General features: G+C 47.3%; 1 protein-coding gene across 1 annotated transcript in view; it reads right to left on the bottom strand.

Moving 5' to 3' along the window:
* Positions 1-2,668: 2,668 nt before the first annotated feature.
* grin3a (glutamate receptor, ionotropic, N-methyl-D-aspartate 3A) overlaps positions 2,669-24,111 on the bottom strand; it is a 78,024-nt gene continuing 56,581 nt past the window's right edge. Inside the window, exons 8-10 of the mRNA XM_056578922.1 lie at positions 7,048-7,209; positions 6,547-6,617; positions 2,669-3,938 (exon numbers count right to left, since the gene is read on the bottom strand). Of these exons, the coding sequence (XP_056434897.1) occupies positions 3,326-3,938; positions 6,547-6,617; positions 7,048-7,209 (846 nt within the window). The 3' untranslated portion in view covers positions 2,669-3,325. The remainder of the gene's footprint in view (positions 3,939-6,546; positions 6,618-7,047; positions 7,210-24,111) is intronic.

The raw sequence follows: 24,111 nt of genomic DNA, 5'->3' as shown, positions 1-24,111 counted from the left end.
TTACGGTTCTTCTGCAATGTCAGCTTCTGTCTGGTAGACACCAAAGTATTAGCAGATAAGAGGGAATATGGTGTTTGTGTGTGCGTGCGTGCGTGTATAGTCAGTCTTTGGTTTTGTCCGTCTGAACGTATTGCCTTCTGCCTATCAGTTATACAGTATTTGTATGAAATAGATATTCTAGCTGGGTCGCAGTGTTGCTGTTTATGAAACCAGCTGCGGGCATTCTGCTCTGTAATCAAATCCTTTAGGACAGGAGTAATGATGCTACAGGAAGTGACATATGACACATACTGGGGAAGATATCATGCAGAAGTAAAAGTGCAATAGGTATTAACAATAATCATCCCCGCTGTCACAGACGTCCCATAGCCAGATCAGCCAAAATTTATTATATTGCTTATTGGTGGTTGTTGAAGTGTGTGTGGATGATTGCTGGTTTAAGCAGCCTCTCCTGGTCGAGTCTGATTGGACCCTAGGGCTGGGTGAAGCTGCACACCTCTTTCACTTTGAGTAATCAGTGTGTACTGGTTAAACCAGTCATCTCCACACACTCATGGAGAGATCTCCTGCATTAAAGCATGGAGCAACATTGGCATCTATCATCCACTGCATATATCATCCTCTGCAAAACGTACAATGAACTAGCTTCAACATCACCACCATGTGTCCGTTGTCTGGAGGGGCCCAATAAAAGTCACCCAGGTGGATTGTAGCTTTGGCATTGTTACAGTGGTGTTGAAGGCAAACATGTTCTCAAGATGATTCCACTCAGTCACAAATGAACTGTTTTGGGACATTTATTATCAGGTAGATACCTAAATTGGTCAGGCTACACAGTGAATTAAAACTAGCATTTGGTATTAAAACATGTGAGATGAGTTCAGATACCATCTGTACCAGTAAACGTTATCTGAAGGTGTATAGAAAACAGGAGAAAATATTTTCCTTAAAGGTCCCATGACATGAAAATCTCAATTTATGAGGTTTTCTAACATAAATATGAGTTCCCCTAGCCTGCCTATGTTCCCCCAGTGGCTAAAACTTGCGTTTGGTGTAAAACGAGCACTAGCTGTTCTGCTCGCCTTTGAAAAAACGTCACCAAGAATCTCAGCTCCTCCCCTTACTCTGCCTGGCCCGCCCAGAGACGTTGGCCCGCCAATGAGACTCGACCGTGCGAGCGCCACATGTGTGTGTGTGTGTAAATACACACACTGTAACGCAAGTGTTTCTTGTCGGTTCTTTGACGTGTCTTGTATTTCCACAACGAGACTCGTATTGGGGGTTATCTCAGCCATGGTTGAGGAGGAATTGGGGGAAAGGAACTTTGGCTTTGACTCGCTGAAGTACATGAACTGCGACTTGCCGCCGGTTGCCGCGAGGGCACCATCGCCCGGCAGCGGGCAGCCGGCAGCCGGCAGCAGGCAGCGCGCGGTTCAGTCGACTTCAGGTTGATGTGAAAGTGGAAAGAACCAGAGATGTCGCAGAACCCGACAAAGTCGTTTGTGATTCATAATATCGTCTGGAGGGGCACACAGCTTTTGGCCGTGATAATATGTATTAAATGATTTAGATTTCTTTGATTATATGATATTATTTAGATATAGAGCTCCAGGACTGTAACGCAAGTGTTGGTCACTTCCTTGTTATTTGGATAACCGTTCTGCTTTTGGTGTTATGGCGCATAACACGTCAGACTCTCGTCTCTGGTATTTCTACAACGAGACTCGTATTGGGGGTTATCTCAGCCAAGGTTGAGAATGAATTGGGGGGAAGGAACTTTGGCTTTGACTCCCTCAAGAACATGAACCACGACATGGAGGAGAAAGGGATTGTTGGCGGCGAATGTCTCCCGCTTGAGCCCCGCTGAGGGACCACCGTCGGAGGCGGAGGTGCCTATGCGCTGCCCGGCAACGATCCCTTTCTCCTCCTTGTCGCGGTTCAGTCTACTTCACATTGATGAGTACGTTGAAGAACCAGGAACGTCGGAGAACCCAACGCGGTCGTTTGAGATTCATAATATCGGCTCATACAGCTTTTGGTCTTGATAATATATATTATATGATATAGATATCTATGTAAGCTATATAATAATATTTAGATATAGAGCTCCAGGACTCCCGTGTGTTCTAGAATATTTACAGAACACGGCTAAAGGCTGTGTGGGCCTCGCCATTGCGATACATCCACTGTAAACAGAGCGCATGGTACCGTGGCTGCAAGCTGCTCAGGGCCACACCCCCACCCTCCTCCTTGACCCGCCTCGCTCCTCCTCATTTGCATTATAGCTACAGACACCAAAACAGCGCATTTGGGGGAAGCTCAATGTGCGACTGGCTCGGAGTGGCTGTAACTCTGCACCACGGCTGAATTTCGGGAACGTCTTTGAACACTGTGTAAGTTGCCCACTAATACCTATATTAAAGAATACATAAAATAGCATGTCATGGGACCTTGAAGTCCATCTCGCCAATCATACATTATTTAAATATATACTTTTTTACAAAGCATATAAGCCATAACTGAAGTCCAACTTTAACTTTTTAAAATGTATATTTAATGACATACCATACCAAAGGGACCATACCAAAATAGTTACTGTAAAATGCATAGTCTGAATAGTCAGAATCACATTTATACCATTCAGAAATCAATCTCTTTTTTGTGTAATTCCTGCCAAGTGAATTTCTTTTCTCAGGCTTGAGCAGGACTCAGGATAGAGAGGTATAGCTGGCTAGGTCAAAACTCAGATCCTCCACATTTCAGTGAACACATTAAACATGGGCAAAGGAGGCCGAACCATCCATCAAAACACAGAGGGAGGTTTGAATTATTGATCAACACTGACCGCACACAATATATGAAACCGTAAAAATCAAATGTGCATCAGGTCATATAAAAATGAAAAAATCAAATGAATGCATTTGTGAACGTGAGGGGGTAAAGGTGAAACAATGGGATATAGTAGAGAGTAATGAATGAATGTAAAAGAGAACAAATTATGTGGGGGCATGAAGGGGCACATGAGGTGGGTGGTTAATGGCAGCGACGGAGAAGCGACCAGTTTGGTGAAACACAGGTTTGATTCAGCAGCTCTGTCCTACGGCCCACTGGAGTAGCCTTCTGCTCAGGACAGGTTTTCGTCTGAGATGTTCCGTCGTCAGAGAGGCATCGGGTGAACTTTAAAACCACTCAAACTGTGTTTGAGAATAACCTTTTAACTCCAGACCCATGTGCAAGATTTCTGTTCATAAAAATCCCGGTTCAGAGATTCTTGTTCTTGAATCTCAGAGAAATGCCGACCAGCTGACTGGCCGCAGCAGAACCCTCAGAGCTCTGGGAGTGTGTTTGTGTGTTGGATTGTCTGCTGGTGGGACTGGCTGTACTGAGTCAACTGGTTGAGCTGCTTGGACGGGTGTGAGGCAGGCTGCTTAGCTGCAGTATTAGCAACAGTAGTCTGGTTAGTGGGCTGGTTACTGGTGGACAACTGGTACTCTTCCAGCTCCCTCTTCCTCCTCATGGCCGTCTGGAGCTGCTGCTTGATCACCAGGATCTGGCCCTCCAGTTCTGCCAACTCCTGGACCAGGGGCTTCCGACCCGGCCCGGCCCCCAGGCCCGGCCCGCAGTCCCCCAGGCCCAGACACTGGACCGGGGCCACGCCCTTTCCGGAGGCAGCAGTCAATCGGCCCAGACTGGAGCCGGAACCCAGACACAGGCCCAGGCGGCCGTTGGCGTTGGTGAGTAGGGACAGGTGCTTCCCCAGACAGGGGAGGGAGCTGGTGTTGGCCAGAGTAGAGGGGTGTGGTCCGGGGGGGAGTTCCTGAGGAGAGAGGCACTCTAAGTCATTCTTCTGTACTTCCTGGGGGGGGTCCCTACGGCGGTTGCAGTGGGAGGAGTCGGTGGGAACCCAGGAGGCCGATTGGTTGTTTCCCTCGTTGCACCTGGAGATTGGACAGAGATAAGAACAATGTAAAGGTTTCCTCGCTCAAGACTGAAACAAAAACGTGCCCTGATAATCTATTATGAATAGCTCCTTATGCTTCCCGAAAACCTTCTCCTTGAACCTCATGCAGAAATAGAGACAAACATTATAGTCAAACTACCCAGGAAAACCTTGAATACTCTTAATAATTTCTAATTCATCTTATTACTATAAATTGGGTTTATTTCTGCTGGTTACCAATTAATCAGTGTTAGTGTTGGTGTGCTGCTATTAAGGCCATTGATCCTTTTGATCACATTGAAACACTCTAGGTTCAGGTTTATTCCTTATATTTTTGGAGATAACGGTAATAATGGACCAAATAGTCTCTGGACCAAATAGTCTGTGGTCACGATACAAATACTGACAAAAGATAATTGAATGGGACTCTCTAAATAAAAAAAACTTTTTAGATTTATATTTGATTTGCTATTAATTATAGATGACCATGGTCCCCTCAACAAATACCGGAATATCAGTAATAATGAAACACAAAAAGACAATAATATTAGCCTTTGTCTCCAGGGTGTGTGCATCAATTACTAGCCCTCCTTCTCTGCTTTGGATTCAAGGAGCTCTCCTATTCATCTGATCTCCACTTCCTTTGTTCCTCGGGCACAGGAACCCGAAGCCATCAAAGATTCAACACCCTACCCTAACCAAAACACAGCTAGTCGTCCAGTTGGAATCAAACTCGTGAATACCAAAATCATGGTTCATGTCGAATGCCAGCCCCGTACTGCTTCAATTAAAGAGGGATTTCAGCTGCCCTTCCCATACAAGGCACTTGTAAAACAATACAGTGGAACGATACTTCACGTGAGAGGGATATGCTTTTAGTCCCTGGGGATTGGATTTGCATAGCATTGGAGTGTTTTGAGGACACTCCAGCAGGGTGATGTTATCCTTGGTTGGAATGGTCTGTCTGCACACTCGCTGAGGCAATCAGCAGACGTGTCGCTCTTTGTTTGAGCGCTGACACGTTAACAAGCCCAATTCCCTTTCATGTCATCTCACAGAGATCAGAGTCTGTGTCTTACACGGAATACAATGCTCTGAATCCTTCCGATTTCGTGATTTGTGGAAGTTTCTTCGTCCATCAACAGCTGGTGGTTTCCCTCCCAGCTAGAGATTTTGAGTTTGGAGCAAACCCTCCTGATCTTGGTCCAGCAGGCGAGACAGGGTTCACCACGTCATGCTGGACCTCTCTTAAAGGTCAGTCAGTTTGAAAGGCAACATATCAGCTAATCACATCAATGTGTAAAAATAACAAACCAGAAATGATATGAAGATCTATTGAACCATGCAAACGTTAAGGTCTGAGCTCTTTTATACAGATCACCATTTCGACCACAAACGAACATCAATATTTTTACATGATTCATTGATGAGCCAAGCTTGTAAAACAGCTCAGTGAACAGCCCACAGAGGTTGTCCTCACAATAACCACGGTGAAATCGGCAGACACCGTCTCCCATGCTCCTCAGTCTCAGAGAGGGATTTACATCAGGGTGCTATTAAGGTTTGGCTGTGTCCGGAAGCACAATGAGGAGTTAACCCCTTCCCTTCTAAAGAACAGTCATCATCAAAAACATTTTACAACTTTCAGTTTGAACAAGTTACACGTTTATTCCTGGTTCTCTGCTGCTATAGTGCAGTCATACTGAAAGAGTACAGGCATAGAAGACTTTCTTACGAACCACGTTAATACTCCTGAGTATGTATGTTTGTCCGGGTTAATGACTATGTACGTGTTTAAACACGTTTAAAGTACATTCATCACAATTGAAAACCAAGGGATTGCTTCTGATTAATATGAACAGCAGCCCAATAGAAGAATACAGCCATAATAAAGTGCATGTCTTAGTCCATGCCGGGACCCACAGGCCTGTATTCATACAGACACTCTTACCCAGAGGTTGTTAGCACTTCTTAGGTGCACAGCGTTCAACATTCCCAGCGTCAGAGGAGGTCCTCCACTCTTTATCACTCATAATCACCCTCCACAGAATGTCCATCCCCTTGGCCTCCTTATAGAACCCCTCCTTTGGCCACCAGTTAGAACTTAAGTGAACCCATATTGGCAGACAGCTGATTGGCTGAATGTGCCTTTAAGGGGTGAGGGAATTGGTTTTTGTTTGATGAATGTTTTTTAAGGGAGATTGAGGTTCTTACACAGAACTACAGAGGCTCCGCGTCATCTATGATGAGGTGTTAAGATCACAATCTGCTCCATCTGATGAATGATGTGTTTGTTGCTTTATTTGTTTTTGTTTTGTGAGGGCAGATCGTGTGTGTGATGTTAATGATGATCAATACATACATTGAACTTTGACCTACCTATGGACTGTGGAACAGGCTAGTGTTGGGGCCTGGCCCCCAGAGTGCCGCTGTAGGCGTCCTAAACCCTACTTTCTACCCTATTTTCATAATGAGGTGTCTCTCTAGTCACACATACACTGTGTGTGTGTGTGTGTGTGTGTGTGTGTGTGTGTGTGTGTGTGTGTGTGTGTGTGTGTGTGTGTGTGTGTGTGTTCGTGTGTGTGTGTGTGTGTGTGTGTGTGCACCTTTTCTCTGGTTTGGTGACAGTTGGGAGTTTGTCGTCGGGGAAGGTAGAGTTGAGCGCACGATGCAACCTCTGGAACACAGAACACAATATCCAGGGTGACCTCTGACCTCCCTATAGAGCACTGGGCCGTGTATGAACACGTGTCTCTCTGTTTGTGTGTGTTTGTGTATGTGTTTCCGTTCGTGCGTAAGTGTGTATGTGTGTGTGTTACCTTGCTGGTGTTGGTCTATACCTGACTTATGTGTGTTACCTGGCTTCTGTTTGCGTGTAGGTGCGTTGGTGTGCTTGCGTGCATGCTTATGTGTGTGTGTTTGTTTATGCATAGGTGTGTGTGTGTGTGTGAGTTAATTCGTGCGTAGGTGAGTATGTATGTGTGTGCGTTGGTTCTTTGTTGTCTTGGTGCATGTGTGTGTGGCTGTTTGCGTTAATTCGTGCGTAGGTGCGTGTGTAGGTACGTGTGTGTGCGTTTCATTGTGTGTGTGTGTTTGTGTGTGTGTACCTGGCTGGTGTGCAGCCAGTATCTGAAGCGCGGCTCCTTGACACGGGGGATCAGCAGCCGGTAGACCATGTGCTCGGCCAGCGTGGTGATGAGGGAGAGGGCCACACCTACACACAGCATCACAAACAGACCCGAGAAGTGCCTGATCCCCATCTGCAGCGTCTGGGGCAAAGGAAGAGAGATCATCAGAGGGAGGGAGGAGATAGGTAGACAGAGGGGAAGGTGGAGGAGGGGCGGAACAGAGGAGAGGGGGAGATAGATAGAGGAGAGGGGGGAGATAGCTAGACAGAGGGGAGGGTGGAGGAGGGGCGGACCAGAGGAGAGGGGGAGATAGATAGAGGAGAGGGGGGAGATAGCTAGACAGAGGGGAGGGTGGAGGAGGGGCGGACCAGAGGAGAGGGGGAGATAGACAGAGGAGAGGGGGAGATAGACAGAGGAGAGGGGGAGATAGACAGAGGAGAGGGGGAGATATTCAGAGGAGAGGCGGAGATAGATAGAGGAGAGGGGGAGATAGATAGAGGAGAGGGGGAGATAGATAGAGGAGAGGGGGGGATGGATAGAGGAGAGGGGGGAGATGGCGATAAGGAGGATTATAAGGAGGAATGGAGAGGGTGACATGTGGGGGAGGGGGGGGTTGAAGGGAGAGAGAAAAAAGAGTAGGGATGGAGAGATTAGTGCGGGAGAGCAAGAACAGTTAGCAGACATAAAAGGGAGAACGGGATAAAGGTGGATGGAGTTGGTTGGAGGAGAGAGGTGGAGCGATAACGAAGGGAGGGAGGAGGTTGGGGAGAGCAGGAGTGGAGATATAATAGAACAGAATCAGAAGAAAGGTGAGGGATTAACAGAGAGAAGAAAAAGACAAAGAAAATATTTGGCGAGAGGAATGAAAAATAGAAACAGATGGGGGGGGGGGTGATAGAGGTTACAACAGGAGAGCGACACGCTGGAGGAGAGCGAAACATTAAACATTCACCATCCATGAATAACTAGCAGCTGGAAAATAACACAAAACCAAGTACAAACCAACTGATTTTAATGAAGTACTATTATGGTGTTGATACACTAGGGGATTGATGTGACAGAACAAAACCAAAGAGTGCTTTATGGTTTACTACTCAAGTCATTCATCAGATTCTCTTCACACAGTGAAGGATTCTCCATGAAGCAGCAGGCAGTCCTGAGGGCATCTGGATCAATGACGCCAGGTGGGCCTGGAGATCGGGATCGAACCCAGAACAACAGTTTGGCTGGTTGCACCTAGCCACTGACTATCCTATAGTAAAAAGAGGTCTACCTGGCTTTATTTCCTTTACCACGCCGATAAAGGCCTAGCATTATGTTATCCTGCTGCTGAAGTGTTTTGCTCAGGAACATCACACATTAAACTAGGGAACATCACACATTAAACTAGGGAACATTTGTTGAACCTTCGGTCCTCCTCAAACCTCAAGGGGTCCCTCGTAGAGTGAGGAGAAGGATGGCTCTTTTAATGCTTGCAATAAAATAGTCACTAATTTATTGCTATTGGGTTTATTACAGCTTTCCTTTTTGTGCTTCACAGCGGCTCGCTGTACGTGTGGGCTGTGGCACTTCTTCAGCTGAACTGTTTATAAAAGTGCTGAGCGCGTTTAAACGCAGACAAACTTATACTGTATGAATTAGACTGGGATGTCCTCCACTCACCAGAACAAATGTGTTGTTCTACTCAGCTTTGCCTGTCATTAGTAACCAGTTAATCCACACCTAATTGATTGATGAAACATGACTGGATGCAGGAGTGTCCGAGCATTGAAGGCTGATTGAGCTAGATCGGTGTGACGCCTGATAAATTCTATCACCTCTTGCTACGGCTGCAACAAACACAAGCATGAATGTTCATCATCATATGGGGGCAGGATAGTGTAGGGATTAGGGAGTCTCCAAGACAAAAAAGTTGTTGTTTTGATCTCAAAGTCAAAGTATATTTTATATCCAAGAGCTGGGCAATTAGTTTGGTCAAAGAGCAGCACTTTTAAGACACATTGGCATTAGGGATGGGCAAAATGATTCTTTTCCGGGAACTAGTTCTTTCAGTTCAGTTCACTATAACGATTAGTTTATTTGATTCGTTCGTTTTGATTCGTTCCTTACGTCAGATTACATCTTAAAAAAAATTAAAAATAAAAAAACTTTGTTTTATTTATTTTAATTGGTCGTGGGACCGTCAAGACCGCAGTCCGCCGTTTGGAGATGCCTGCTATATAGTATGTCAAACGTCCCACCAATATTTATACCACTTGCTTACTCTCTATATTTCATTCATGGTTTTACATTTATAATTTTATTTTACTTTACATTTAATTCTTCATTGTTCAGGCATTACAGAACTTGCATGGTCATAAATAAAAAATACGAACTGCAGTTTAATTTCTTTGTTTGTTCTTAAATTGACGTAGAATGGAGCAAAGACTCCTGGGATTGGGAAATGCGTTTATCCAATAAACAGATGGAGGTCAAGTCTATTTTCGAAAAAATGTAGGGGGATATATGAGTCGAATGGTATGACCCAAGATATGTCAGAGAGAGAAAGCGCGCATATTCGACGGTACCGCCTTGTCATTGGTTTACCCAGGTGCCATTCCAACACCATTGCTACCTCTCATTGGCTGAATCTTTGAGGAAGTTGTAGACTCAATCAATATAAGTCGCGGGGAGACGGAGCTCTGTTCGTTTGTATATTTTATTTACGTGACCATATGTTTGGTTGATGTTAAAAAAAAAGAATCAAAGAACCAGTTCTTCTTGTTTTGGGGAACCAGTTCTTGTCGTTCACGTTCGGGATTCGTTCGTTGTAACGAATCAGTCGCGACCGGCACATCCCTAATTGGCATACAAGTAGGTACCCCTCCCCACACATACACACACACACACACCAAGACACACACACAAACACACATTTTAATTATTTATTTTAATCCACCAATCACATTACAAGAGACAGGATTGAAATGTTACAGAGATGAGATAGGTCTTTGTCAGTGGTGCAGTGGTCCCTGGAGAAGTGGGTATACTCTAAATGTTTGCCCTTTTTTAACGCAGCCCAGAAGAACGCCCTCTTTTAGAAACAGTGACATGTGGGACTACTCAATTTAGTTTACCCAAAAATCTGTCAGTAGTATTTGCTCATTGTCACATAATTTCTGCTGCTTGATCTCAGGGAGGAAGGATTATGAAATTACTGAACCAACACTGGCCCACAGACTAGTGAGAGACAACTATGCAATTTGAGGGAACTATTCCTCCTGGAATGACACCTATTCTCTCACTTGGCAAGTCAGTAAGTTATTTTGTAAACTCTGTCTTTGAACAGCTGATTTGCAACACATAGCATGGGCCAGAGTGTGCCACTATTATAAAATTAACATGACTTGATCAGGAGCAGTTTGTAGGTATTACTGGTCACACAGGCAGCCTGCATGAATGTAAAATATAGATGAGGCAAACATGGTGTTTCAGTCATTTTTTGAACATGTATTTAAATAAAATACTTCAGATCCGAATTTGACAATGCATCCTTGTTCATATTTCACCTTAGATTAAAAAAAACGTGCATCATTCTCTTCCACATCAATCATCTCATTAGATATATATAATATCAACAAATATATAAATTAGTGCTGTCAGTTAAACGTGTTATTAACGGCGTTAACGCGAACAAATTTTAACGGCGTTTTTTTTTGTATACTCCTGTTTTGATCAGTATATGCTCAATAAAAAAACATTTGCACAAGGCAAGCCGATGCACTTCTCTGTTGATAATAGAATTCAAATTAGAAAACTTAATGGGACAAAGAAATCAAGGGATATTTAGCATATAAAAAAAAACACTCGCGATTAATCGTGAGTTAACTATGACATTTATGTGATTAATCGCGATTAAATATTTTAATCGCTTGACAGCAATAATAGAAATATCATATGATGATTGAAAATCATCATTCAAATTATTCAACAATCTAAAGGCAGTGAGTATTAGCCAATAAGAGGCAGAGTAGCGTGGGTCATGGCTTCACCATCCTGCGTTCACACCAAACGCGACATTGTTGTCGCCGAAGTTTTGTCGCGCCACAAATCATAATCATCATTGCATGTCTTTACCTTTTGTGGAAGAGTGTCAGGATTCTCGCATGGACTGTTGTTTTTGTCTCCCCCTACCTGTTGGAGTGTGATAATTCTGGACTTTGTTTATGTTTGGAGCCATGTGTTGGTCATGTGTCCGGGGTGACACCCATGTCCTTATTTGGGCAACTTCCTGCCTTTTGTTTGTTCCCTCCATTTTCTCTGTCCACCTGTCCCTCATTTTGCATTGATTGGTGGAGTATTTAAACGCTGCCCTTTCTGCTCACTTTGTCAGATCGTCACGTTAGGTACTGTTTGCTACCCGACTGCCACGTGAGTGCGACTAGCGTGAAGCTCTTTAAAGAGAGACTATAGTTACTGTTCTTCCCGGTTTTGAACCCTGCCTGTTTGGATTAAGCCTTCTGCCTATCGGTTTTGGATCTCTTGCCTGTAGCTGTCCGTCAGTATCTGTCTGCCAGCCTGCCCGTTTACGAACCCTGCCTGTACCTGGAATCTGATTTGCCCGCTGGACTGTATGGAAATAAATCCTTTTTGATCTGCTATTGATTCCCGTTCTGTGTCGTGACAGTACGATCTGACCAAAATGGAATCAGCAGATCTGGATCAGGTGAAGGCTGTGCTGGAGAGGCAAGGAGCGCTTCTCGGTCGACATCAAGCCCAGTTTCAGACAGTTGAAAATTCTCTGGGGGCCATCGCAACCAGCATCACAGACTTGGAGGCCCAGCTTCAGCAGGTCCAACTGGCCCTGGTGCGGTCTGCTTCTGACTATGCAATAGACTTCCGCACCCTCGCCACCACCAGTGGCTGGAATCCAGATGCCCAGTATGATGCCTTCCTCTATGGACTCTCTGAGGCCATCAAGGATGAGGTCGCCACCCGTGAGCTGCCTTCCACCTTTGATGACCTTGTTGAGCTTGCCATCCGAGTGGACAAACGCCTGAAGCAGCGCGCCGGGGAGCGAGAGTTCCGCCCTCCTCCGAGGTCACCCGCCTCGGAGGCCCCTCTCCCGTCCCTGCCAGTGCCAGCCTACCAGAGCCCATGCAAGTGGACCGTACCCATCTGTCCCCAGCCGAGAGACAGAGAAGAAGGGACACCAATTCTTGCATGTATTTTGGTAAACCGGGCCATTACTCCGCCCAATGCCCAGCAAAAGGCAACGCTCACCCGTAGAAGGGGGATTACTGGTGAGCGTCACTCCTCTTCATCCCTCTTCTACCATCCGTACCCTTGTCCCTGCCACGCTCATTACAGGAGCTCATTCCCACCTCGTGTCTGCACTTATTGACTCGGGAGCTGATGGCAATTTCATGGACACCTCTCTGGCCTCTGAGCTACACCTCGTCCCAGCCCAGCTGAAGACGCCCCTGGAGGCAAGAGCACTAACCGGAGCAAGGTTCTCCCAGATAACCCATGTCACGCCTCCGGTGAGTCTACTAATTTCTGGCAATCATCAAGAGAACCTAGTGTTCCATATGTTAGACTCACCAACTGCTCCCATCGTCCTCGGCCGGCCCTGGCTGGTAAAGCACAATCCACACATTGATTGGGCTAATAACACCATCCTAGGCTGGAGCACATTCTGTCTGAATAACTGTCTTAAGAATGCCCTTACCCCCCCGCCTGCAGTCTCACCAGCCACAGATGATTCCATGGATCTGTCTGAAGTACCACCTGAGTACCTGGATCTCAAGGCTGTGTTCAGTAAAGCCTGTGCAACCTCCCTGCCACCACACCGACCCTATGACCTGGCCATCGAGCTTCTACCTAGTACGTCACCTCCTAGGGGCCGTCTCTATTCCTTGTCTTCTCCCGAAACCGCAGCTATGAACAAATACATCTGTGAATCACTAGCTGCCGGTATCATCCGCCCCTCTTCCTCGCCTGCCGGTGCCGGGTTTTTCTTCGTAGGGAAGAAGGACGGCACCCTGCGTCCTTGTATAGACTATAGGGGCCTAAACAACATCACTGTGAAGAACCGCTATCCTCTGCCTTTGATGTCCTCAGCTTTTGAGTTGTTGCAGGGGGCCAAGATTTTCAGCAAGTTGGATCTCCGCAGTGCTTACCATCTGGTCCGAGTAAGGGAGGGGGATGAATGGAAGACTGCATTTAATACTCCTTCAGGTAACTATGAGTATTTAGTCATGCCTTTTGGTCTCACCAACTGCCCAGCTGTGTTCCAGGGTGTGATTAATGATTTCCTGAGGGATATGCTTAACAAGTTTGTTTTTGTTTACCTAGATGACATTTTAATTTTTTCTCCGTCGGTTTCCCAGCACTCCCAACATGTCCGTAGTGTCCTGCAGCGCCTTTTGGAGAACCAACTGTTCGTTAAAGCGGAGAAATGTGAATTTCACAAAGAGACTGTTTCCTTCCTGGGGTATGTCATCACAGCTGGAGGGGTCCAGATGGATGGTCCGAAGGTAAAAGCAGTCACCGACTGGGAGCGTCCAACATCTAGGCGGGAACTACAAAGATTCCTGGGACTTGCTAACTTCTACCGGCGGTTCATCCGCAACTATGGTTCTGTGGCTGCTCCCCTAACCGCTCTAACCTCCTCCAGGGTGAAGTTCTCTTGGTCACCAGCTGCCGAAGCAGTGTTCAACGACCTGAAGAGTCGTTTCACATCGGCCCCGATCTTGAGCCAACCCGACCCTGACCGTCAGTTTATCGTTGAGGTGGATGCCTCAGATGTTGGGGTGGGGGCTATTCTTTCTCAGAAGTCTGGGGCAGATCAGAAGATCCACCCCTGTGCATTCTACTCCCACAAACTCACTCCCACTGAGCGCAATTATGACATTGGCGACAGAGAGCTATTGGCAGTAAAATTGGCCCTAGAGGAGTGGCGTCATTGGCTGGAGGGAGCTAAGGAGCCGTTTTTAGTTTGGACGGATCATAAGAATCTGGAGTACCTACGTTCGGCTAAACGCTTAAATCCCAGGCAATCTCGTTGGTCTCTGTTTTTCACCCGTTTTGACTTTTGTCTGTCCTACCGACCAGGATCCAAGAATGGTAAACCGGATGCCCTGTCTCGTCAGTTCCCAGATTCGGATCCTGCTCCTGCACCTAGCACCGTCCTGTCTCCACAGTGCCTCATAGGAGCTGCTAGATGGGATATTGAGACCATTGTCCGCACAGCCCTGTCTGGTGAGTCCGGCCCCAGTGCTTGCCCTCCTAACTGTCTTTTTGTACCACAATCCGTCCGCTCCCAGGTCCTGCAATGGGGTCACTCATCCAAACTGGCCTGTCACCCGGGCGTCAGACGTACCACTGCGTTAATCAAGCAACGCTTCTGGTGGCCTGCTATGGAGCGGAGTGTGCGTGAGTTTGTGGAAGCCTGTTCTGTATGTGCCCGGAATAAGACATCAAACCAACCACCTGCCGGCTTTCTGCAACCCCTACCAGTACCCAGGAGACCCTGGTCCCACATTGCCCTGGACTTTGTCACTGGTTTGCCACCTTCTCACGGTAACACTACAATCCTCACTATCGTTGATCGCTTTTCCAAATCCGTGCACTTGGTCCCGTTACCCTCTGCCAAGGAGACAGCGGACTTACTCGTGCAGCATGTCTTCAGGCTACACGGGCTCCCAGTGGATGTGGTCTCAGACGGAGGTCCCCAGTTCACCTCTAATTTTTGGCGTGCTTTTTGCAACCTTCTCGGTGCTAAGGTCAGTCTGTCCTCAGGCTTTCATCCCCAGTCAAATGGGCAGTCGGAGCGAGCCAACCAGCAGACGGAGAGACAGCGTTGCGGTGCCTGACGTCACAGGACCCTACAGCCTGGAGCCTTCAGCTACCATGGGTGGAGTACTCCATGAACTCCTTGCCTTCTGCGTCAACTGGTCTGTCACCGTTCCAGTGCTGCCTCGGCTACCAGCCTCCATTGTTCCCGGCCCAGGAGGAGGTTGGGGTTCCCTCAGCACAGACATTCATCCGACGCTGTCGCAGAACGTGGAGGCGGACCCGGGCCGCCATTCTTCGCTCACAGACCAGAATGAAGAGTCAGGCAGACCGTCGCCGCATCAAGGCTCCCCACTACACCCAGGGGCAGCGGGTGTGGCTTTCCACGCGTGACCTTCCTCTGAAGGTGACTTCCCCAAAATTGAATCCACGCTTCATCGGCCCCTATACCATCTCCCAGGTGGTCAATCCCTCTGCGGTTCGCTTGAATCTCCCTCCTGCCCTCCGCCGCATCCACCCCACCTTCCATGTGTCCCGTGTCAAGCCCTTCCGGTGTTGCCGTCCGGGTTCCAACCCCGGCCCCAAACCCCCACCAACCCCCAGACTCGTTGATGGGTCTGAGGTTTACACAGTTCGCCGCCTGCTCGACGTCCGCCGTCGGGGTCGGGGCCACCAGTACCTGGTGGACTGGGAGGGCTATGGCCCCGAGGAGAGGAGCTGGGTCCCTGCCCGGAACATTGTTGACCCCTCGCTCATCAAAGACTTTCACCGTCAGCATCCTGCTCCTTCCACGGTCAACGCCAGGAGGCGTTGGTAGAGGAGGGGGTACTGTCAGGATTCTCGCATGGACTGTTGTTTTTGTCTCTCCCTACCTAGTGTGATAATTCTGGACTTTGTTTATGTTTGGAGCCATGTGTTGGTCATGTGTCCGGGGTGACACCCATGTCCTTATTTGGGCAACTTCCTGCCTTTTGTTTGTTCCCTCCATTTTCTCTGTCCACCTGTCCCTCATTTTGCATTGATTGGTGGAGTATTTAAACGCTGCCCTTTCTGCTCACTTTGTCAGATCGTCACGTTAGATACTGTTTGCTACCCGACTGCCACGTGAGTGCGACTAGCGTGAAGCTCTTTAAAGAGACTATAGTTACTGTTCTTCCCGGTTTTGAACCCTGCCTGTTTGGATTAAGCCTTCTGCCTATCGGTTTTGGATCTCTTGCCTGTAGCTGTCCGTCAGTATCTGTCTGCCTGCCTGCCCGTTTACGAACCCTGCCTGTACCTGGAATCTGATTTGCCCGCTGGACTGTATGGAAATAAATCCTTTTTGATCTGCTATTGATTCCCGTTCTGTGTCGTGACAAAGAGGGAGAGACGTCGGAGGACCCGACGCAGTCTATTCATAATATTGTAATGACCACGGAAGAGGCAGTGAGTATTGATTACACAGAGATTTATTAGATAGGCCTAGGGCCTACCTAATAAACCGTTGGAACACACAAGACCAGAAACCATAGCAATGCCGGTAAACAAACCCAGAGAAGCCTTATCCCTGTGAGAGCTTCCCACGCTACGGCCATCCGGAGGCGCACAGAGCTTTTGGCCGTGATATTATGTATACAATTATATCATAATAAATAATAATACATTTAATTTAGAGGCGCCTTTCAAGACACCCAAGGTCACCTTACAGAGCATATAGTCATCATACATTTTTTAAAAAAAACAAGACAATGTGGAAAATAAATAAATAAATAAACATAAGCAATAAGAAATAAATAAAACAAAAAAAAAAAAAAAAAAAAACAGTGATAAGTTAGACGTTGTGTGCGAGTTTGAACAGGTGAGTTTTGAGTTGTGACTTGAAGGTTGTAATGGTGTCTGACTGTTTTATGTGTGGGGGGAGGGAGTTCCAGAGCCTGGGTGCTGAACAGCTGAATGACCGGGCACCCATTGTAGTGAGTCGTGATGTGGGGATACATAGTAGTCCAGCAGAGGTTGAGCGGAGGGAGCGGGAGGGAGTGTATTCTTGGAGGAGGTCGCAGAGATAACTGGGGGCTAGGTTGTGGAGAGCTTTGTAGGTGAGGAGTAGGGTTTTGTATTGGATACGGTAGTGTACTGGGAGCCAGTGAAGTTGAATGAGGACAGGGGTGATGTGGTCAGATGATTTGGTGCGGGTGATGATCCGGGCGGCTGAGTTCTGAATGATCTGCAGTCTGTTGATGAGTTTGGTGGGGAGTCCGGTGAGGAGGGCGTTGCAGTAGTCTATGCGTGATGTGACAAATGAGTGAACTAGGATTTCAGTGCTGGATTGGGTCAGTGATGGGCGGAGTCTGGCGATGTTGCGGAGGTGGAAGAATGCAGTCCGGGTGTGAATATGGGGTGCGAATGAGAGGGTGTTGTCCAGGATGACGCCGAGGCTCTTGACTTTGGAGGAGAAGGGTAATGGGAATCCATCGATAATTATGAGTGGAGCTGGGGTGTGTTGTGATTTAGTGAGGGTGGATTTGGATCCGATGAGCAGGGCCTCGGTCTTGTTTCCATTGAGTTTGAGGAAGTTCCTGCTCAACCAGCTCCGGATCTCTTCCAGGCACGTGATGAGGGAGGTGGGGGGGATGGCAGCGGTGGGTTTGGTGGAGATGTAGACCTGTGTGTCGTCAGCGTAGCAGTGAAAATGGACCCCATGGTGACGGAGGAGTGTGCCCAGCGGGAGGAGCAGGGGCGGCGCCAAACGGTTGCTTGCCGTTGCTATAGCAACTCCAAGCAATTACTCAGAAACCCCAGAGCAACCCCTGATTTTTTGTCAAACTCAAACAACATATTTGAAATAATGCCATTTTCCGTAAAATGGTATTAAATAAGTTAAACTAAACCTATGGCCGAATGCGGTACCCGTCACCATACCGACCATTCCTGTCATATGAATCACCAGATTAAGTGCATAATCACTGAGTAGCGTCAACATTTCAGGGCCGTGACTGGACTGTCGTTCAAATCAACACAAGTCAGCCTGGGACTCTCCTCTCCTCCCCTCCCCCTCACCGTGCCCAGTTCCCGAAAGAAAACATACACACAATTAACACAAACTATCCCAAGCAATATGTACAATATTAATTATTATTTTATGTACATGAAACAATAATTTCATTAATAGCAGTCTTACGAAAAATAAATAACATTTCAAATATGCGGACATCTCGCGGCGAGATTATCAGTCAGAGATGTTCGTTGCCGGCTCGTTGGCGCTTAAAAAATATGGACAAGTTTTTACTATTTCGAAAGAAATCAAGTTCAAACACGACTCGCGATGGCGAGGCTGAGGATGGGCTCGTTAATAGCCAGACTTGTGTTGGACTTGGCAGTTGTTCGGAGGGGGGTTATGCTGAGGTCAAGAAACGGAAGAAAATATTGTAGCCTACACAGTTCTGAATTAGCAATACAATGTTAGCACATGCTTGCTAGCAATGTTGGTGTGTTAAACCGTATGGATTAAAGTGGAATATTGCAAGAAGTCCTGATCAAGACATCGATTTAAGGTAGGCCGTTTGGTAATTAAGTTTGCCCGTCGCAGCATATTGACTTGGGGCCCATGTGATTTTGTTTTGAAGTAGAACTAGATTATAGGTTTGGCTCATGCCAAAGGATGGGTTTATCGTAGCCTGGTATGATCCGCCCTTAATAGAAGTATTATGAAGTATAATAGTATCAACAATAATAGCAACTATTGTATTAATGTTCCACATAGGCCTACATTTGAGACGTATCGCGCAACTAATGTGAATGCTTTGGAATGTACCGTGGCGACGGTGGGTCTGAGATGTGCAATTCACCACTATTGACAGGACAGCTAACCTTGTAGTTGGGGGACTGCTGACGGGCTGTTGATTGAGAGAACTATGTTGTTTGTTATATGTCGTGTGGCCGCAGTGCCACCTGGGGGGTATACCACGAAGCTCGCTGAACATACCCAGGCTTTCTTGGGAAAACCTGGCTCGACAGAGCCGCAACTCGCAATCAGAGTTAAATGGTACCACGAAGCTCACTTTAGATTCAATTAGTTGAACCAGGTTTTCCGCTTTTGGTTCAGTGCGCGTTCACGTGAAAGGGGCGTTTTTTGCGTCATTTTTCTCACCTTTACGATAGATCAAGCAGTCTATATGCGTATAAGTGAAAATATTCTGCATATTGTCTGTAAAATAACTATGCCAAATGCAGAATTGTTCGCCATTAATCCAAATAGAATGATGATGATTTAAAAATGCATAAGCAACGTCCATCCTGCCTTATTCTATCATTTAGGGAATTCACTTTAAATACACCCTATGTAAGAAATGTATCGCATGTTTTCAACCGCCGAGAGGTAGCGGCTGTAGCGTAGTGGATTAGTATAAGACCCGAACGCCAGCGACCGGGGTTCAAATTCGCCGGTCAATCATCATGCATTTTACCCCCATAGATGTGGTGCCAGCACGGCCTTTAAAATATGGGTTCAAGTTCGAAATAAGCACAAAAATATAATTCCATAAGCTTTAGTGAATAAGCATTCCATATGCATGATAATTGGGACTTTTTAAGCTTCACATAAATTCGCGTCACTTGGGAGTCGAACCCCCCGCGCAGATATTCAAGACTGACGCGCGACCTCCACTCTAGCACTCTGTCACGGAGACACAATGCGCAACAGTAAGCATTGTCTACATAAGGTCCAAAAGGACGATCAAATAACGAACACCCTCTTATGAGAATCTGTATCTCTCATGAAGAACCCCAATTTCGTTGTTTGCACAATGACAATAAAGTCTGAAATCTGAATATCGTCAGACAATGCCAGGGAATCGGTTCTGTCCCGTAAAACCCTCTGTCTCCGGAGAGACGCCTGTACGAGAAGTGCGCAGAGGTCCACGGGAACACCCAGAAATGGTGACGCCATTGTCAGAGGAGGGGCTAGGAAGCTGCGCACGCCGATTTAAGTAGCCGATCTCCGGCTAGACTAAGCCGAAAAAAACTGCTCCCGACCAGGTTTGGTTGCGAGCATAAGTCACCATGGTGATACAGCGACGCTAAAAGAGATCGACTTTCGTGGTACAACTAACCCAGGCTTGGAGCTCAACATACCTCGCTAACCCTCTAAGCGAGCTTCGTGGTACAGGGCCCTGGACTAGCAGTGAATGTGTACATGCCGCTGGGCTATTTTCATGTTGGCCTTCTTAAAGATCTTCCTCTATATTGTTCTATGTCTTTACGTCTTTATATCTGTGCGTTTGTGAGGGAGAGGGAGAAAGATAGCGCACGTTGAACTGTCAAATGATAGGATCACACTCAATCACAGTGGTGAGATTAGTCTGTGTTGTTACTGTACTGTAAACTTGCCTCGTACGGGACCGCAACCACCCCAACCCGTGCCGAAAATGTCTTCCCGGCCGTGCCTCTGCCAAATTCAGGTGTTTTGATCAAGGTTTTTTTTTTTGACCAGCAACCTCTTGAATTCATACAGCAACTGTTAAGCAACTGCAACAAATTATTTCTGGCGCCGCCACTGGGGAGGAGGTAAGTGGTGAAGAGGAGTGGACCCAAGACTGACCCCTGTGGGACACCCAGTGAGACACCTGAACACCCAGACTTGTGGTTGCTTAGTTGAACAAATTGTTGACGGCCGGTGAGGTAGGATGTAAACCAGGAGAGTGCAGCACCAGTGATCCCAATACCAGCTAGGCGGTCCAGGAGCAGAGGGTGGGAGATGGTGTCGAATGCTGCGCTGAGATCGAGGAGGATGAGAATGGTGAGTAATCCAGAGTCGGCTGCAAGGAGGAGGTCGTTGGTGATTTTGACTAGGGCTGTTTCAGTGCTGTGTTTTGACGGAAGCCAGATTGGAACGGTTCGTGGAGATTGTTAATGTCGAGGTGGGACTGTAGTTGTGCGGCAACCACCCTTTCAAGTTTTTTGGAGATGAAAGGGAGATTGGAGATGGGCCGGTAATGGTTAAGGTCAGTTGGGTCAGCACCAGGTTTCATCATATACTATAGAGCTCCGGGAGTCGCAAACGGCAACAATCACTTTCTCCTCCATGCTGCAGTTCAACCCGGACTGCACTGCACTGAGTTTGACGGTTGAACGGTGATTGGTTGTTACGTTACACATGTCACTCAGTGGCCACGCTGATTGAACGCTGATTGGCTGTCATCACGCGAAATTCGCGTCAAAGTTGAAATATTTCAACTCGAGCGAATTTGTCGCACCACAAATCCTCGTGAACGGGCTCGCCTGTGCACGGCAAAAGTGTGGCGCAACTAATCAAACGTCGGTTTTCTCTCGTGAAAAATTCGCCTAATATGCGTCTCTACGTTCACTTTATATGGGATCTTGTCGCCCCGTAGCGTTTGGTGTGAACGCACAGGAAAAAGTGGGCAATTTGGCTTGCAGATACTACTGAATGGTGCACATCTGGGGGAATTTAGAAGTGGGTATACGCAATGCTGACTGAAAAATAAGTGGGTATACACCGTATACCCGCGTATACCTACCCTGTAAGAAAATACATTTTGTCTTACAAGTAGGTTGTGTCATATCTGGCTGTAGGTGAGTTTGGTAACTAAGATTTCTAGTGTTTAGAATTACGATTGTTTGTTCTAACTTTCCATCTGTTACTACAGTGTGATTTTGACCTGTCGTGTTGTGATCAGTTAAGGGGTCGTTCTTCTGCTATAGTTTCTGCCACTTAAGGGGAAACAACAGGCTTGATAGCTGGGCAGAGCCAAGTCTGCCTATTTAGCAGAGTCGGGAAGCTGAGTAAACACAATACATTTTGTCTTACAAGTAGGTTGTGTCATATCTGGCTGTAGGTGAATTTGGTAACTAAGATTTCTAGTGATTAGAATTACGATTGTTTGTTCTAACTTTCCATCTGTTACTACAGTGTGATTTAGACCTGTCGTGTTGTGATTAGTTCAGAGGTCGTTCTTCTGCTATAGTTTCTGCCACTTAAGGGGAAACAAAAGGCTTGATAGCTGGGCGGAGCTAAGTCTGCCTCAGCTACCATGCCCATTTAAGGGCTAGCTATTGTTAGCGTCAGCTGTAGCGTCAGGACCCGGGAAACAAATACTAAGGGAGTCTCTCTGCGGGAGTCCCTCGAGGAAGCCCGGGGAGGCCACCTGCCCTATCGTAGCTATGTGTCGTACATTGTCAGGATTTCTACCCGTAGATGGCGTTACCATGGCTCCTCTGCTCGGCGCAGTAACCTGTCTGATCTTTGCCATCCACCTACCCTTGCTTACACTGACCTTGAGGTGATGGGAGGACTCTGGAACTGCCAATGGGCGGTCAAGAAGGCAGACTTGATTTCAGCCTACGCATTCATGACCCTTCACTTCCTGGCCCTGACAGAGACCTGGATCAGTCCAGAGAACTCTGCTACTCCTGCTGCCCTCTCCACCGTCTACTCATTCTCGCACACCCCTAGACCATCCGGGCGAGGAGGGGGGACCGGACTCCTCATCTCGCCCATGTGGTCCTACCAGGTCCTTCCACTAGAATACTTGGCCAGATCTGCGTTTGAACTCCAAGCTGTCACTGTCACCATTCCTATCAAGATCTCCATTGTGGTGATCTACCATCCTCCAGGTCCACACCGTGACTTCTACGACGAGATGGATGCCCCCCTCAGCTGCTTTCCTGAGGATGGCACACCACTCGTTATCCTCGGCGACTTCAACATCCTGCCAGAGAAGTTGCACTCACCTGAACTAACCAACTTTTTCGCCACCTTTGACTTAACACTATCCCCTTCTCCTCCCTCACACAGGGCCGGGAACCAGCTTGACCTACTATTCACCAGGTCCTGTGGCACCTCTGCTCTCTCAGTTACCCCGCTCCCCGTGTCTTACCATCACTTTGTTGATTTTTCTCTCCCCTTGAATTCCTCTCCCCCCTCCTCTCTAGTCCCCACATTGTCACCATTTGCCGTAACCTCAAATCCCTCTCTCCCTCTACGTTTGCCTCTACTGTTCTGTCTTCACTACCTTCTATCGAACGATTCTCTCAACTATCTACAGATGAATCTTCAGACACTCTGCTATCCTCCCTCTCCTCCTCCTTGGATTCCCTCTGACTCCCTCTTACTCCAGACCAGCGCAATCCTCATCCCCCCCTCCTTGGCTGTCCCATCCTCTGCAGACTTGTAGAACAAAGTTGCGAGCAGCTAAGAGGAAATGGAAGAGATCAGACTTTCCTAATGATCTATTTCACTATCTTTTCCTTCTTTCAGATTTCACCTCTGCCTTCCACCGGAACAAAATCAACTCTTCTGCCTCAAACCCCAGGAGACTGTTTTCCCTGTTCTCGTCCCTCCTCAACCCTCCCTCACCCCCACCTCCTACCTGCCTCACTGCTGATGACGTTACCTACTTTACCCAGAAAGTAAAGGACATTAGCTCATCTTTTATCCGTGCCTCAATTCTCCCTCCTCCAAACCCCTCCTCTGTCTTTACCCAATTTAGCCCTCTCACCTCTGACGAGGTCAACAGAATAATAACATCTAACCATGCCACCACCTGCCCCCTTGACGCTATCCCCTCCTCTCTCCTCCAGGATGTCTCACGCGACATCCTGCCATTCCTCCAATTATCAACTCCGCCATCACTTCAGGCATTGTTCCAGCGTCTTTCAAGACTGCCAGAATAAACCCTCAAAAAAAAAACTCTTATTATATCCTACATCCAGAACTACAGACCGGTATCTCTTCTTTCATTCCTGTCTAAAACACTGGAACGTGCCGTTGCTAACCAACTGTCCTCCTATCTCTCATCTAACAACCTCCTTGACCCTCACCAGTCAAGTTTCAAGAAGGCACAATCCACTAAGACGGCTCTCCTCGCGGTGACTGAGGCCCTCTGTATGCCAGAGCCTCATCGCTCTCATCGGTTCTCGTTCTCCTCGACCTGTCCGCAGCATTTGACACAGTGAACCACCAGATCCTCCTTGCCACTCTTGCCGAACTTGGCATTGCTGAATCTGCTCTTTCCTGGTTCACATCCTACCTGACGAATCCAACTATCAAGTGACATGGAATGGCTCCTTGTCCAAACCTTGCACGCTTGAAACTGGTGTCCCTCAAGGCTCTGTACTGGGGCCTCTTCTGTTCTCCCTCTATACCAGATCTCTGGGCTCGGTAATTGCATCACACAGCTTTTCCTATCACTGCTATGCTGACGACACTCAGCTATCTCTCTCTTTCCCCTCATCTGATGAAGCCCTGATGCAACACGCATATCGGAATAT

This window comes from Gadus chalcogrammus, chromosome 19, assembly GCF_026213295.1.
Source record: "Gadus chalcogrammus isolate NIFS_2021 chromosome 19, NIFS_Gcha_1.0, whole genome shotgun sequence".
Taxonomy (NCBI): domain Eukaryota; kingdom Metazoa; phylum Chordata; class Actinopteri; order Gadiformes; family Gadidae; genus Gadus; species Gadus chalcogrammus.
This window is presented reverse-complemented; position numbering and strand designations above follow the sequence as displayed.